General features: G+C 33.3%; 1 protein-coding gene across 4 annotated transcripts in view; it reads right to left on the bottom strand.

The window, feature by feature from the left end:
- LOC129953933 (AF4/FMR2 family member lilli) overlaps window positions 1-17,677 on the bottom strand; it is a 190,832-nt gene that overhangs the window by 167,162 nt on the left and 5,993 nt on the right. For all 4 annotated transcript variants that reach the window (XM_056067476.1, XM_056067478.1, XM_056067475.1 and 1 more), the window contains exon 2: window positions 9,820-10,302. In XM_056067476.1, the coding sequence (XP_055923451.1) occupies window positions 9,820-9,887 (68 nt within the window). In that variant the 5' untranslated portion in view covers window positions 9,888-10,302. The remainder of the gene's footprint in view (window positions 1-9,819; window positions 10,303-17,677) is intronic.

Here is a 17,677-nt window from a genome sequence, read left to right as displayed (position 1 = left end):
ACGGTGCAGAAGCATGGACCATGACAAAAGCGGATGAAAGCACCTTGGGTCGTTTCGAGAGAAAAGTTCTTCGTGTGATCTACGGTCCCGTATGCATCTAAGGGGAGTGGAGGAGAAGATGGAACGACGAGCTGTACGGGCTGTACAGCGACGTAGACTTAGCCAGAAGGGTAAAAGTCCAACGTCTAAGATGGCTGGGTCACGTAGAGCGCTTGGAAACCAATGCTCCGGCTCGGAAAGTCTTCGAATCCGCACCCACAGGACAGCGCAGTAGAGGAAGACCGCGGATCAGTTGGCGCGTACAAGTGGAAGATGACCTCACCCAACTTGGAGCGCGAAGCTGGAGACATCTGGGACCGAGCTAGATGGAGAAGTTTGTTTGGTGAGGCCCTAGTTCACACAGGACTGTAGCGCCACCTTAAGTAAGTAAGTAAGTAAGTAAGTAAGTAAGCTTCATCGTTAAACAAAACGAACTTATGACAATTGGAATCTTGAAATATGATTTTCAAAATGAATTTGCACAATTTGGAAGCGTTGTTCTGGCGTTAGCCTATTTATGTTGAAATGCTAAACCAAACTATTGACAGCTAATAAAATGGCCGCCAGTTAAAACAGTGTTGCCAGCTTAAAGTTTTATATCTCTTTAAAAAAACACCCGTTTTATACATTTGAAGGTACTTTAAATTTTGTGGCAGTTAGAAGAGTTGCAAGTGAGTTTTTTTTCACTATTTTCATAATTATTTAAACCCAAACTTCACTCAACTTTGAATTTTAAATTTTTATTCTGACTAATGCTTTGTTTTTAAAGCAATTTATTAGTAATGTTTGTATATCTATCCCTCTCTAAATATATTAATTCTACACTCATGTAAAAGGCATCCAGAAGAAATAAATTTAACCGAAAATCAAAAGTGAAAAAAGCTTCTAATTTCCCTATTGATCAAGTTTTCGGAGGCGTTTAAAGTCCAAAGTGGAGCCAGGCAGGGTTGTACACTGTCACCAATTCTTTTTTTTATTGGGGATTGTGCCGGGGCGGCCTTGACAGGTAACGGAGGAATAAGATGAACTCTTACAACACACAGACGGTCTATTCTTGCTATCACACAGGATAATAGATCTTCATTAAATGGCAACAAGGGTGAAGATGGGATCAGAAACCGTGGGACTGAAAATCAACACGGTTAAAACTAAAATAATCAGCCTCGAAACCTCCCACTTATCCTCTCTGGTAAACATTGCGCAGCAACCAGTAGAAAAGGCAGAGATTTCAGTATCTTGAAACTATAATCTCTTCTGAAGGCATAACCGAAAAAGATATCACTTAGCAGTATCAGAAAATCTAAGGCTGCGTTCGGGGTGTTGTTCAATGTTTGGAGGATCAAGTCTCTCAGCCTGGAGGTAAATCTACAATTGCTCCGCTCAGACGTCTAATGATCGAATCAGTACTGTGTGATAAGTTTGCAGCACCTGGGAAGTAACAGCAACGATTACCAGGAAACTGCAGACCTTCATTAATAGGTGTCTACAAAAAATCTTACGGATTTTCTGGTCCAATCGTGTATTCAATGAAGAACTATAGAATAACGGCCAGGAACCCATTGACATTATTATATGAAGGCGTAGTTGGCTGTGGATTGGACAAACGAACAGGGAGTGACAGCTTTGCAGTAAGAGCAATGCAGTGGAATCCACTCACTCACGAATGCAAAAAAGTCGGTAGAACGAGAAGCACGTAGGGAAGAACAGAAGGAAAGGAATAGTTGAGATTGGGGAAGAACGCTGGAAGAAGCTGAAACGCATAGCTGGAAATCGCACACGGTGACGCATAGAATAAGTTAAGGCCTTATGGCCACTAGACTTTATAGGTCTTGGGATCTAAGTTTGTTAATAGGTATTGATCAATGATCACTAAGGCGCTACCTAAAGCTATCATTGAAATCAATACGGAATACATTTTAAATGGATATTTGACTGTGTTTCCTCTTGATTAGGAATTCAAATTATGTACAAAGCAAAGCAAAGTTTAATTGCAGTTATTTTTTTCTAAGAATCTACAAATGATTCTATTTTGTCAGTAAATGGAAAATAATTTGCGAAGTGGATTTCAATCAAGAACTTTTTTTCAATGACAGAAATCTTCAGTGATCGCTAGAAACGAACTGTCAAAAAAATATCAATGCATAATTTGAATGTTGAAAACCAATGATAGTTTTAACTGGGCTATAAAAACAAATCACGTTTATGTAATTAAGGAAATCAAAAACTCATAATTTTGTAAAGGTTGAAAATAACAACACTCAATTCCATCTATTTAATTTTGACCACCGGAAATTACGCCAGAAATTTTCTTTAGAAAAAACGCCAGAAATTTCTATCTGATGGATCAAATTGATAGAAGAACTAGCATTTTATTAACAAAATAAGGCAGAAATGTTTGACAGATAAAAATCAGATAAAACCTTCAAAATATGCAACCACCACTTTAGACACACACTAAGTTTTCGAAAAGGTATTAAGTTTTTGAACGGAAGAGAAAGTTTGAAGTACATATATCAGGGATCACTTTTATTTGATAAAATCTTGAATAACTGATAACACAAACACGATCTATAAATGGAATTAACAGTAAGCAATTGATAGATCGATTTTATTTAAAAACGTTTTTATTAATTTTATAGATTTGTATTTTTTGATTCCAAACCAATAACATAATATTTCTTTAAATCAGACAAGTTGATCAACAATTAACATAATTTTAAAACTCATTTAACTCGGCCCAATATAAGCTGCTACTTAATTGTTTATCATTTGAATTTTATGGGTAAAAATTCCCATAAAATCTGACAGATGATTTGGTTTCCTGCAGAATGATAAATGAAATGACGTCTTTATCGTTGTGAAATTGTAAAACTGTAAGTGATTTGAACTAATCTTTTAATTACTACATGGATAACAATTTTGACGCATGAATGTGTTAATTTCAAACACAAATCAAAAACTTCTATCAAACATTAATACAAATTAAATTAAGTAAAATGGCAGAATAGAGTTTGCGGTTGAAAGCTGTCAAACAAAGTTGTCACAAAATGTTTCTGATGTAAACTCTTCCTTATAGGAAACTATCGTTAAGCATTAGAAAAGTATAATTTTAAGTTGAAGAACATTAAACACCATCTGTTAAGTAACCCATTTAATTTTTGAAGAAGAAAAGTAAAGGGATGATTTATGACAGTTGTCAGTGTAATTCTTATCTGTGGTCTTTTCGAATTTTTGTTTTCTTATAGGTCTATTTCCATTTCCTGTTTTTGTTTGTTTCGAGTTTGACATTTTTTTAAATGATTTTAATTTATTACAAAAAGTACAAATTCAACAAAAAAATAAAAAAAAATTAAAATTCCTAACCTATTTACGTTTAAATTCTCGTATAATTGATTGAATCGCTGTACTCATATAAGTCAACAGACTTCCTAGACTATGTTTGATGATATTGCGCTCGATGTGGATTTTATTTTTATTTTTATTTTTATTTTTGTTTCTTTATTTCAAATATTTTCTTTTAATTGAATTCATTTCCTCACTTGCGCGAATATAGTCGACCACCTTTTTTGTATGAGTTTTATATGTAAAAGATAGAGGAGGGAATTTTATACAGAAGGGAACAAATTGGAGCGAAAAAGAAAAGCAAAACAAAAAAAAATAATAAATACAAATAAAATGGAAACACTCTCTAGAAAATACAACAACAAAACAAGAAGAAAAAACACAGAGGTAAAACATAAAAAAGAGAAGGAGGAGGTGTGGTGAAACATACAACTAGCTGATACTGATATGGTGGAAGTCGTCGTCGACGTTGTCGTTGTTGTTGCGGGTATATTAGTTCATCGTTTTAATAATTTTTATTTTTTTTGTTTTACTTTGGTTTTTTCATCATCATTTGCTTGCGCGCGTAGATTTGAGAAATTAATTTTGTCCGAGGAAAATTACCCGTTTTTTGAGGTTATGGACAAGAGAAGCTATTTTTTTTATTATTCGCACAGAGATAAAGCTTTAAAAAAATGTTTCATTAAGTTTGTTTTGACATCATCATAATACATGTGCATAGTTGCCTTGACAAGTTGACGTTACGAAAGAAAAGGAAAAAGAAAGAGAAAGAGAAATTTCTAATTAATTTTAATATGTACTTAAATAATAATAATTATGCGCACCTACTAACTACTTCACTTATAGATTACATATATCAAAACAAAGGTTGGCCTCGGTAATAGATAGATAGATAATCTTCCAAAAGATTTAAATTGAATCCATTAGATAAGTAAACCAGTAACTAATAACGGTAGCGTTGTCGACGAAACGTTAAATATGCCGAAAGTGTACACCTCTATTACAGGAGTATGGCGAATGAACTAAAAAGTGCTATATAACCAAACCCGACGAAAGAAAATTGAACGATGTCAGTAACATGCACTGCAACACCGACATTTTGTTCAACCACTTTACCCTCGAATACAATTTATATTATCTGTCATTCGCACCAATTTTGAGATGAATCTGAATAGAATTTTGTAGTTAAATAAAAACAAAACAGAAATAAACTGTCGAAAGTTCCAAAATGTAAGTTAAAGGTTCATCATTATGCATTTTTGACTTTATTTCTTCTTTGTTCATGATGGGAAATGTGGTATTTAAATCTTTTACTCAGAAGTAAAAAAAAATACTCATACAAGTTCCAGTCCTGTATCCATTGCACAATAAATTTATTTTATTAAAATTCTCTACTTTCTATTCATTGAAACGTTATAATCCCTAGAAACCAATAGAACACAGAAATATGTTCTTAGAAAACATAGCTTGTCGTAGAGATGATTTGAAAATGTCAAAAACTGACACCGTTCGATAGGAAAGTTCAGAAATGATAAGGTAGTTTCAGGAATTGACAATGCAGTTTATTCGGTGAATTTTATAATTAAGTTTTACAACGAATGCGATAGGTCAGTGGATTGAGTAGACTTGCCAGGAGTAAGTTTCTTGGAATACTGTAATCGCCATAATAGTCACCGACCGTATTAAGGTTCATAAGAATGCGAAGAGGTGGATTTCACGTCGTTTATAAAAATTTGGAGAATTTTGTATCGCCAATTATATTTGTAATGCATTTATGTTTACTGAATTGGTTTTGAATCAATTTTTTTTAAGTTTCTGGATGAATCTGAAAGTTTAACAAACAATATTGTCGAATTAGGGACGATACTTATCCAATGACATGAAATTCAAAAGATTCCATTGTCCCGAACAAATTACTGTTTGACTTAACTTTGGCTAGGTCAAAATTGTCAACGGGGCCCATTAAACAGTCGATGATTACCATCTTTTTGACCTGAATTTGATGAAGTGGACACCAACAATTTGTATCGATAGAACTATTCAAATTCATACATAAATAGAACGTAAAACCAAACCTTATTTACATTAACAAAGTTGATAAGATCGTTTGAATTTTGATGAGTCAAATGGAAACCATTCAATGGGACCAAGAATTTGGTTTCAGACTTCTAGCACACAATTTATCCTTTTCTTGTGGTTTTGTAAATCTTATTTCGAATTTACCTCCAAAAACCATCTATCGCACCAGGTTTTTGAGATATATAACTCTTTAAAATTCGAAGAAAATAATATTCTTTTTTTAGAAACATGGCCCGTGACGATTTTACAAATCTACAATCACTTTCTTTCAATTTTCCCTTTAAAAATGTTTAGTATTTTATTTGCTTTTAAAGTCACATAAACCTGAAGCATTTATACTATAAATGCAATTCATGGTTAAAACTTCAAGTTTTTGGAATATGTCTATCGAAAAATATATAAAAATAATGTTGAAAACGTGGGTTTGTACTTTGTGAAAACATCGTACAACTTCGGCCGTCAATTGGTTTCGTTTTGTTTTTAAACGTTGGTACGATTGATATTGGATTTGTATCTCGATGGCTGTGTTCGTTGAGCATTTGGAATCATGTGTTTTCCATTGGCGAAAAAAAATCAATTTATTACTGTTGATATTATTTAGTTTTGTTAATGAAAATGGACTAACCGTGCTTATTTTGCAAGGACAGAAACTCAGTTTAGGTTAAATAAATCTTTTTGGTGTTTCACTGCACAAGAAGATTTAAAAATGATTAAGTTTGACAGCACTTTCTAAAATGCAAATGGTGTTTTGAGGTTTCTTATGAAGTGTAAGTGAGATAGTTTGATTCGTGTTAAACAATGAAGAACCGAATAGTTCAGCACCATATAAAAATATGCTACATACTCCTGTTTTGGGATTTTACTGTAGTTTGGGATTTGGAATCATGTGTTTTCCATTGGCTAAACAAAATCAATCCATTACTGTTGATATTATTTAGTTTTGTTAATGAAAATGGACTAACCGGGCTTATTTTATAAGAACAGAAACTCAGTTTAGGTCAAAAAAAATCTTTTTGGTGTTTCACTGCACAAGAAGATTTAAAAATGATTAAGTTTGACAGCACTTTCTAAAATGCAAATGGTGTTTTGAGGTTTCTTACGAAGTGTAAGTGAGATAGTTTGATTCGTGTTAAACAATGAAGAACCGAATAGTTCAGCACCATATAAAAATGTGCTACCTACTCCTGTTCAATTTTTGTTTTAATTTGCTTAAAACAAAACTATATTTTTTTGGTACACAAACATGCAAATAAACAGACCATAATGCATTATCTGTAAGACCAATTCATCCACACAGGTTTTCCTGCACAAATTTTGAATCGACTCCGATCCCTGACCGGAATCGAGTCGAATCAATCTCATTTCAACTCAATTCAGTTATGTAAAGAATTGAGATTAATGTAGTAGTCTACGAACAAACCCCCCTCTTGAAGTTTTTATTTTATGTCAAGGCTGCAATTGTTAAAGGAACTTTTTTATTGATCCTCAATTTCCAGATGTTTTCTTATGGCTCCCGGAAATTACGCCAGAATTTTTTTTTGGTACAAACGCCAGAAAATGTTTTCTGCTTCAAATTGAAAAAAGAAGCAGAATTTTTTGTGGAAAATAAGCCAGAAATATTGGAAATTGTGCCAGACAGAAATGGAAAAAAAAAACCAGAAACCAAAATGGAAATTAGGCCAGAAAACCAATTGTTATATTCTGGCCTAATTTCCTAATACCAATTTGGAAAAAAAGCCAGAAAATGTTTTGCATTTTAAAAGTCGCTTCTTGGTCAATATTGTAGACATTTTATCACAACAGGCGCGGGGGTGGCGGTCGCGGTTACGGCGCGGCGTGGCTGCCACGCAAAAAATTACTAAAGTTTTCAATAATTTTTTTTATTTGTAACAATTTTTTTAACAAAATAGAAAAGAACAAAATATTTTTACTAAATGTAAACTTGCAAAGTGTCTGCTACGATTTCCCGGCAGCATGGACATTTGTTATTTTCGTTTGAATCTGCAACTGCTTGAGCTTGCAACTTTAAGTTGCACTCCGAGCATATTTTCATATGTCTGCACGGCAACAACACAGCGTTTGGTGGAAGGACCTGACATATAATACATAATATTACATCCGCTTCTTTAAGGTCTTCAGGATGTTCCTCCGCTTCTTCTTCCTCCTCAGAGTAAACGATGATAGAGACAAAGAATGTGTAGTAAAACTGTTTATTTATTACAACAATTTAGCAAAATACACTTTTAGGAAAAAATGTCTGAAATTCCGAAATTTTGCCAGAAAAAAAGCTGGAATTTTGTATGAAGAATTTTCTGGCGTTTTTTTCCAAAAACAATTCTGGCGTAATTTCCGGGAGCCTTTCTTACTATTTCTTCTTGAAAATTGTCCATTTTATTAGTTTAAGTTAGTTTTTTTTTTTGCTGAATTGAATTTTAAGTTTTGATTTTCACAAAACTTTCTTCTATTTGAGTTTTTTTTTATTATTATTCTGACAGGTCTTCTTTCAGTTGTACCAATTTTTAAATACAAAAATGTGGCTACTGCCGGTGGGGTTTCTTAAGAATTTCCTACTATACTATTTATAGAATGCCAAAAAACGGGTATTATTGAAAAAGTGGCGCCCAAGCCAAAACCTAATAAAACAGAATAACCATTAATAAACTTTTCGAAATCTCTTAAATTTGCATAGGTACCTGAGTTTTCGCACTTCTATCGATATTCTTTTTTTTTTTTTGGACGAACTTTTCAGACAAGACAAATAGGATAGTTTGTGTTAATTTTGATAATTGGATTGTTCTGCCAAAAGTGTGTGTAGATAGATACTTTTCTTACCTTCTCGTACACACAATAAAAATAATAAGCCAACAATAAAATTTGCCTTTTACAAATAAAACAAAACTAAGACAGAGAAAGGCGTTGGCTTTTTTAATTATTCCAACCACAAGAAATTGTGTTATATTCTCATCGTTGTCGTTGTCTTCGTCGTAAAAGACAATTTAAAAGTTTGTAACCCTTTCGAGAAAAGGAAAAAAAGAACCATCTATAGAGATTTTTCTCTTCTACAAACTTCTATACCATCATGTTCTTGCTTCATTTTCAGACTTGAAATTTTCCAATATTGTGTCCTTTATAAAATAGACTAAGAATATAATATACAAACACTTTTACACATACATAAGTATACCTATGTAGGTTTACAAAAAGTCTCTTAGGTGACATGTAATTTCAATTGTTTGGCCCATCCCATGTCATCCATAGGACTAGGACGAGGACGACAACGTCGAGGACTAGGACGAGAACTAGATAGGTATAGGAAATATAGGTAGGTATAGTTTCATGGCAAGAAGAATAAGGAAGTAAAACCCCTCGTCCTACCGCACTATAAATTGAGTCTTAATCATTCATGCCTTGCACTCTCTATAAGCTGTGTGCTTGCACAGGCATAGAGGCACAATATTAGGTACCTACCTACATATATATAATTTGTTTGTGCATAGGTATATCTCTGCATATAGAATCCTCCATCTATACGTATGAAGCTATACCTAACCTCTGTGTAATTTCTTCTTCATTTTAGTCCTTTATAGACGTTTGGTTGAGTATGTCCCCGTGTACAATCCAATCCTTGTGTGTCAAGGAAGGAAATTCCCTTTCCTCTTCTTCTTCTCTCTTTCTTTCTCCATTTTTCTTATTCCTTCTTTTTTTTTGATTTTTGTAATAAATTTTTAAATTTTCCAAAAACGCAATGAAGCCAAACTACTAAATTAGTATCAAAGTTTGTCCTTCATTTCAAGCGAGAAAAACACACGAGTAGATTGGATATTTAAAGCAAAGGCAAACCGAGCAAGCATCGAATGAGCCAATGAGTATGAGTGAAAGAGGGATAAACCAAAATAGACAAATTGTACCACAGACAGGGGCTTACGGGCACGGCATGCACAGAGAAGAGGCAGGGGCAGGGATATGAAACGAAAAATTCCTTTACAAACATTTCTATACAAGTAGGACCCTCTTTTTCACATACATCAAAGCCACTGTCTGTGGCTCTGTGCAAGTGTATGTGTGTGTGGTTGTGTATGAAGTGGAGAGTCCTTTAAAGTAGGACATTATCCATTTAGGTTTGGCTATCAAATTTCTCAAAGTGAAAAATCTCCAGAGCAGCGAGGGAGAAGTTTAAATGAAAGAAAATAAAATAAAAAAAGAAACAAAAATAAATAAATAATTAAATAGAAGAAAGAAAGATAGTAAAAAATTGAAAGAAAAAAAAAACTAGACAAAAAGGTACTAACAAAAATAAAATTAGCACAATTTTGTTTTTGTATTTAAAAAATAAGTTTTAAAAAAAAAAAAAAAACTTACCGTGGTTTTGGTATTTTCTTCATATCCATTTCATTGGGTTTAGTAAGCTTCTTACTAAAGTCTCTCATTGTGATTCATTTCTTGATGTTTTCTTTGTTGTTGTTGTGGTTCTTGTTGTTTTTGAAGAAATCATTAGATTTTTTGTTTTTGATTTTGTTTCTATTTTGTAGAAATGTTTAGTTAAGTTTTTTTTTTTGATTTTTGTAGTTGATGATGCAAGTATTAATAATTTTTAGTTATGTATTTTATTTTTTATTTTTGTTTAAAAGATAATAAACAATTTTTATTTGGTGTGTGAATTTTATTTATGTGTTGATGATATTTTGTTGTAAAATAATTATTTTTTTTTTAGTTTAATTATTTTGTATTTATTTAAATATTTTTTTTTATTTTGTTTTTCTTTTTGTTTAAGTTAATTCACTATTTTTTGTTGTTTTTTATTTTTTATGATACATTTTTTGTATTATTGAAAAAGAAAACGTGCTGTAAATGGATAATTTGTTATTAGAAAATTAAGTTTGAGATTTTTGTGTATAATTGAGAATTTTTTAGGAGAGAAAGATAAAAAAGAAGTCATGACATGATTTGGAGACAAACAAATAAAATACACAATAGATTTTCTTGGCTATTTGAAGCTCTTCGAAGCATAAAATTATGGTATCTACCTTTAAATAAGAAATTAATTAAGTAACTTTTCGAATTGTAATTATGAAGAATTTGTTGCAAAAACTGAACGTGAACTTAAGGTGAATTCACGAAATTTTTAGAAGACGTGTATCCTCCAAGCATGACATATATTCGTATAAAGTGATGTCCAACTTGTTAGCTGTTTTTTTTAAAGAGTGTATATGAGATTCTTTTCAACTAGACGCTTAATAAAAAAAATTAACCGATTTCCCCACTTAGCTCACAAGAGGAACGCAACCATTAAAATAATGGTAAAAAAGGGTGAGACAAAAAACTTTTCGTCGATGTTCAAGTGACGTAAACGTCACTAATCATTTTAAAAGCTCTTCTTTGAAAACTGTCCGAGAGGCTTAAAAAAGTTACTAGAGCACCATCCCAGTTATATTCAAGTTTCGGAATAGGTTTTGTAGATTGTAGCCATTTCAGACGGGGAGACAAATGTCTTGCATCTTCTCAAAAAACCTAGACATCTTGCAGCATTTTTGGCGACATCGAGTATGTGATCGCTCCACAAAAGGTGGTTGCTGATGCACATTCCAACCATGTCGAGATTTTCAGTTTCGTTGATGCAAGTGCCACTCATGGATAGTGGCAAAGAGGGTATAACTCACTTTAGCGATACATGACAGCATTGGGTTTTCGAAGCATTAAATTTCACGCGGTTTTTTATTCCCCATTGTACAATGCTGTTTGGGTCGGAATTTAATGAGCTTATCATATTTTGTCGTTGCAGTTCCACATCCGAAGAAGAGGGGTGTGAATCTGAAAACGAATATGAAAAGCTGAGAGTGCTATCGTCAGCGAAACAATGTATTGGATTAGAAGTAGCAGACAGGAGATCATTTATCATAGTGGAATCGCAGTCAATACTGAGGATATGGAAGGACCACTTCTGCAGACTGTATAACGGCGATGAAGAACTGAATTCCGCTGTCAGGCAGGATTACCCATTCGATATAGACGACGAAAGCCAACAATCCCGTCCTCCCGATTTAGACGAAGTAAAGATTGCCATATCTAAGTTGAAGTCTAATAAAGCCGCTGGAGCCGATGGCTTGAATGCCGAGCTCTTTAAAGCAGCTGGGGATAAGCTGGTTAGAAGCATGCACCAACTTATCTGTAAGATATGGTCGGAAGAAAACATGCCCGATGAATCGAACCTCAGTATTGTTTGCCCGATCCTGAAAAAAGGGGACCCTCTAAACTGCACCAACTATAGAGGAATAAGTCTACTTAACATCGCCTATAAAATCTTTCTTTGCCGTAATATGTGAACGTCTAAAGCCCATCGTCAACAACCTGATAGGTCCTTATCAGTGTGGTTTTAGACCAGGAAAGTCCACAGTTGATCAAATATTCACATTACGGCAGATCCTGGAAAAAACTCAATAACACCAAATCGACACCCACCATCTTTTCATCGATTTCAAGGCCGCATATGACAGCATTTACAGGGACGAGCTGTATAGAGCCATGTCTAGTTTTGGCATCCCTGCCAAACTCGTCCGTTTGTGCAGGATGACCACGCTGCTCCATAAAGGCTGGAAACAACTTAACAGAACCTTTTGATGTCAAAAAAGCCTTTAGACAAGGTGATGCGCTGTCATGCGATTTTTTTAACATCGTGCTTGAAAGAATAGTGCAGAGCTCACACGTCAACACTAGAGGCACTATCTTTCAAAATTCTGTCCAATTACTGGCATATGCTGATGACATTGACATAATCGGAAGAACTCAGCGTGATGTCAATGGGCCTTTTGTGAGTATTGAGGCAGAAGCGGAAAAAATGGGTTTAACGGTTAATGAGGGCAAAACAAAGTACATGCTGTCGTCTAGAAAGGACATACAACACCGACGTTTTGGTCAAAACGTCACAACCAATTTTTACCAACTTTTATACATTTTTTTTAGGTTTTTATTTTTTGTAAAAAAACTATCAATTCGATTTTTCTCAAAATTTGTCCTAATATTGAAAACAATATTTCTTATAAGCAAAAATTAGTAAGAAGCTATTATCTCAAATTTTTGAAAAGATATTTGAGTCGAAAATCAATTTTTACCAACTTTTATTAATTCTTTTTTTATGTTTTTATTTTTTGTAAAAAAACTGTCGATTCGATTTTTCTCAACATTTTTTAGAACATTGAAAACAATATTTCTTATAAGATAAAATTAGTTTGAAGCCTAAATTTCAAGTTTTTGAAAAGATATTTGAATCGATATTCAATTTTTACCAACTTTAAGTAATTCTTTTTTTAGGTTTTTATTTTTTGTAAAAAAAACTGTCGATTGGAATTTTCTGAAATGTCAAAAACATTATTCTTCGTTGCACAAAATTGCTTTGCAGATGAAATCATATTTAGTCATACAATTTTGAAGGTGACAAATTTTTTTTCCAGTTTTTTTGATATATAAAAAAACCGTTAAATGGATTTTTTTCAAAAAATATATTTGGTATCACGTTACATTTAATTCAAAACTCTAGCATTTTTGGTTCGTAAGATATTTAGGGTTAACCAAAATGTTCACCTTTTTTTAAACTGCTATGTAAAAAAAACCACTCAATTTTCTTTAGAGCCCTTTCTGCATCTTTCTGCCTTATTATCTGTATAACAAAATTTATTTGAAATCGATATCTCTTCTGGTTCTTGAGCTATGGACGACGAAAAAAACGTCACGAACGTACGTACACACGCACGCACATACATCTTTCTAAAATTATTTTATTTCGAATCTAGGGACCTTGAAACGTCGAGAAATGTCAAAATTTTCAATTTGACAAATCGGATCCATTACAATGACTTCCTATGGGAAGTTAATAAATCATTTGACAGCTGATAAAATGGCCGCCAGTTAAATTAGTGTGGCCAACTTAACTCAAAAAAATAACAGCAGTTACAATTGTAACTCGGCGGATATTATTTTTCAGGTTAGAATTGATAATTTAATTATTTCAATGATGTCTTACGCGTTAGCTTTTCGGTATATTGAAAGTTCGAAATTCTGGATTTTCGAGATTTTGTTTTTTTTTTATGCCACGGAATTATGCCTCATATAAAGAAATTCTGAAAGATGGTCGTTTGTGACGATAACTGTTTAAAGGCAATGGTAATGTTAAATGTTGTAGAGGGGTGCTCTACCTTATTCTATGGTTTTCGCGAGCAAGTTGGTAGTGCATGTTTGTTTACAAATCTGGCATTTTCGTTAAGGGACTCGAGGACTTCTGACATATTTCCCAGTATAATAAATTAACTTATTTTTTGGCGGATTCTAAGAGCTATGCTCAATTCCACAAAATCCTTATCTTACTTAAAATAATTACACCTCAAGTTGTGAAATGTCACACTTAGACTATTAGAAGCTTCACTAACGTACATTTATATCCTTCTACACATAAAACCCTATACAATTGACAAATACAAATCTGTACCTTAATATTTTATAATAATGGTAATTGCCTGAAGGAATCTGTAAACATATTGAAAGTATGTCACAAGCTCAAGGATACAAAAGGTTATAAAAACCTATACATAACTAATGAGTCTATAACGCTGACTAAAAATAAGACATAATCGAACAACTGAAACATCTTAAAGCTATAAGAAAACATAATATTGTATAAATTTCACATTGAGAACACATGTTCCTATATTTAGTTAATTTTGTTTTGTTTCACCCTCAAAATCTATGATTTCTTATATTACAGTTTTTTTTATTTCCGGAGTTATCTACATTAAGAACATTGAACCTTTTTTAATTGGTGTCGTCGTCGTCGGCGGCGTACGTGACCAATGTCACCACAATGTAAACAGTGTAAAGAGATATGTAGTATGTTTAATATCTAGTTTTATGTAATTTTTTTTTGTTACAAATAATCAAACCATCAAAAACAATAATAATCTCAATCTATAGCCTCAAGCGAAAATATACAAAATAAAACGAATGTGACGCTGATGGCGCCCGAGTTATTCGTGATTCTTTATTAATTCCAAAACCTCAGAAGTCAGAACACAGAAGATAACATCGACTATTTTTTTTTTTTTTTTTTTGCCCTCATCAGAATTTTTATCAAGATAAGAAAATACTGTATAAAGTAGTTACTCGCATCTCGTATTTGAGATGAATTTCATTTAAATTACAAATTTTGTTCGTTGTTCCGTTTCAATGAAGTGATTTGAAGCTAGTTTTAATCAATTTTACCTACAATAATGGCGAATTAAATATTTATCAATTATGTTTTTAGATAGAAAAAGAAACATAGAGACATACAATTGAAATAAAAGTATGCATATAAACTCTAAGGCACCGATCTACACCTTTATTGTTGTTTAAAGTAAAAGTTATCAGAAGAAAAATAAAGGTTTTATACATAATTTATCAGATAGCATACCTAAAGCTTTATCTGAGAAAGTGAAATGTTTTGTTCTTGTTTTTTTTTTTTTTTTTTCTTTAAGTTATTTCACTTTCTCTGAACTGAATGATTATTTAAAAATGCGTGTAAGAGATTGTACTGTGTTTGAAATTTGTTTAAAATTCAGGTCCGTAAAGCTAGAAACACCACAATCGAATTTCGAAATTCTAATGATGGGGTGATTGAGGGTTCTTTTTGGGCTAATTTAGTGCTCTAATCCCGACTTGGTTCAAAAATTCCTTTCCCCTCAAACTTGTGGTGTTCCCAGCTTTGACGTCAAGCTGGAAACACCACACCGTTAAATTCATAATTTCAAAAAACTGATGATGAGGTAATTTAGGGCTCTTTTTGGTCCCTTACGGGAAGGGATTGTTTAACCAAACCGGGATAAGAGCACTTAACTAGCATAAAATGAGCTCTAAATTACCCCATCATTAGATTTTTAAAATTTTGTTTGGTTTAGAAAGTCTCCAAAAATTTCAACTTTGCGACGTGATTAAGGGGGTAAGGGCTTGAGATACCAAACTAGGTTTCACTTACTTAGGAGCCCAAAAAGAGCCCTAAATTCCCTCATCATCAGTTTTTTGAAATTATGAATTTAAAGGTGTGGTGTTTCCAGCTTGACGTCGAAATTCGATTGTGGTATTTCCAGCTTTACGAACCTTTAAGATTCTTAACGAAACAAATAAAACATATCAATTAATTTGAATTTGGCAAATGGGTCTTTGTATACAGATGTAGTCCATCAGGACAAATTTTCATAAAAAGCCATCAAATCAAAGTTAGTTTAGGTTAAAGTGGCTATCCGGGATGAAGTAGGACACAGCCTATTGGGATACCAAATGAATTTCGAGGCTTTCTTCTGAGCTCAATAAAACCAATTTAAATTCCCTTACAAAACTTGAAAGACTGATTATGTTAATGTGATTAATATCGTTTAGATGGTTATAGAAGAGTTCTCGTAGTAAGGTCTTGCGTTTTTGAGCTGAAGCAGGGCACTTACAGAGAAGCTTCTGCAAGTCATTTAAAAATACCCCTCGCCAACTAATAGCGAGCTTTCCTATTAGACTGTGACACCGATTAGATGCTTGGATGTTTGCCCTCTTTATAGCGTCTTGCATTAGCAACAGTTTGCATATAACGATAGGTGTCACATTAGCCAAACGTGGTAGAATGGGTTGTACTGTACTATTTATGGCCAGTTCATCTATCTTGCAATTTCCTGGAATATCTCTATGGCCCGGTTCTCAGCAAAAGGTGAATGTTAAACTGTGGTGCCATTTCCATTATGGACTGTTATAGAGATTTTAGAGACACAGTCTAGGGATCTGATAGTGACATGACGGATATCAGGTTTTCTTTAAGCCACGACAAGACTTCTTTTATCGCCAAAAGTTCCGGCTGAAACACGCAACAGTGATTGGGAAGGCGGAGTGAGATTATCAGTTTTAGCCGTTCGGAGTACACGCTTTCACCAAGCCCGTCATTTGTTTTTAATCCATCTGTATAAAAGTGGATTGACTCGTTTTCCAGGAATGCCTATCCTCCCAGAAAGATCTGGAAGGTAGAGAAATCTGGAAGTCTGTGCTTTAGAGTTGATTCTAATACCATTAAATCAAACAATAAGAGTATTTTTCCCAAATTTGTATAAGTAGCTATAACTGTCAAATAAGAATCTAAATTAATATAACGAACGTCTCCTCAAAGCCATTAAACGAGGCATAATTGCCTTCAAAATTAGCAATAATTTCTTATTGATGTTTAATTTCACCGTTTGGAAAAAACAGCCAACTTTAAGTTGAAAAACTTCAAACAGTTTCTTCTTTGACGTTAATGACTTCTTTTCGCAGTTATCTACATACATATATTTCGCACTGAACACATTCATTGTAAAGTCAACTGATACTTTTTGATAGAAAACAAATTTATCAAAAGCTGATTTTTCTTCTTTTATTCAGAATCTGAAGTGTCAACAGAATAAAATATATCTCTTTTTAATCTCTACACATCCATAGCTTACAATGTGAGTATATTTTCGTTCTGAACGTGTTCCGAGCTTGTTTAGAGCGCGCTTTATGAACTCTTTGAACTCACAATAAAATAAATTAGCAGACCGAATTGAATGCTGAACAGAAGCATTTGACAGTTGAAATTTGAACAAAAAATCAAACAGTTCAGAAAGAATTCTGAGCGTTCAGACTACGCACTGTTTAGAGGATGTTCGGAGCATGTGCGAAAAGAAAAAACGTCTAGAAGAAGCAAACGGGAAACTTTATTTCAAAAATAAATCCCAAATTTTTGACATTCGCTGAGTAAATTGACAGGAACTCAATAGGTATGTACTTTATTTTCTGTAAATCTAGACAGACAGGAATGACAGATTTTAATTCAATTTGTGAACACTCCCTTTCGATAATCATCGAACTCTTATGGTGGTGATTGAACACAAACTAGCAAGGTCTTCAAATTATAAAAAAGAATTGGAATTTGTGACCTTGTTTTTAAAAGTGTTAACTCTAATTATCGATCGAAATTCTCGCTCTACTATAGAAAGGCTATAATAAGTCTTGAGTTTATATACTCGTTGTGCAATGCTGCCGTGTCAATGAGACCACGGTTTGTCGAAGTGTCAAAAAAAATCCCTGCCGTTTAGGCGCCCAAAGCAAACGATTCAAATAAGTAAATTTCAAAGCGTTCTCAAGAAGAATCGCTTAGACTATATTATGTTGTGTTTTGCGTAAGGATCTAGCTTTACATGCA

Source organism: Eupeodes corollae, chromosome 1 (genome assembly GCF_945859685.1).
Source record: "Eupeodes corollae chromosome 1, idEupCoro1.1, whole genome shotgun sequence".
Classification (NCBI taxonomy): domain Eukaryota; kingdom Metazoa; phylum Arthropoda; class Insecta; order Diptera; family Syrphidae; genus Eupeodes; species Eupeodes corollae.
This window is presented reverse-complemented; position numbering and strand designations above follow the sequence as displayed.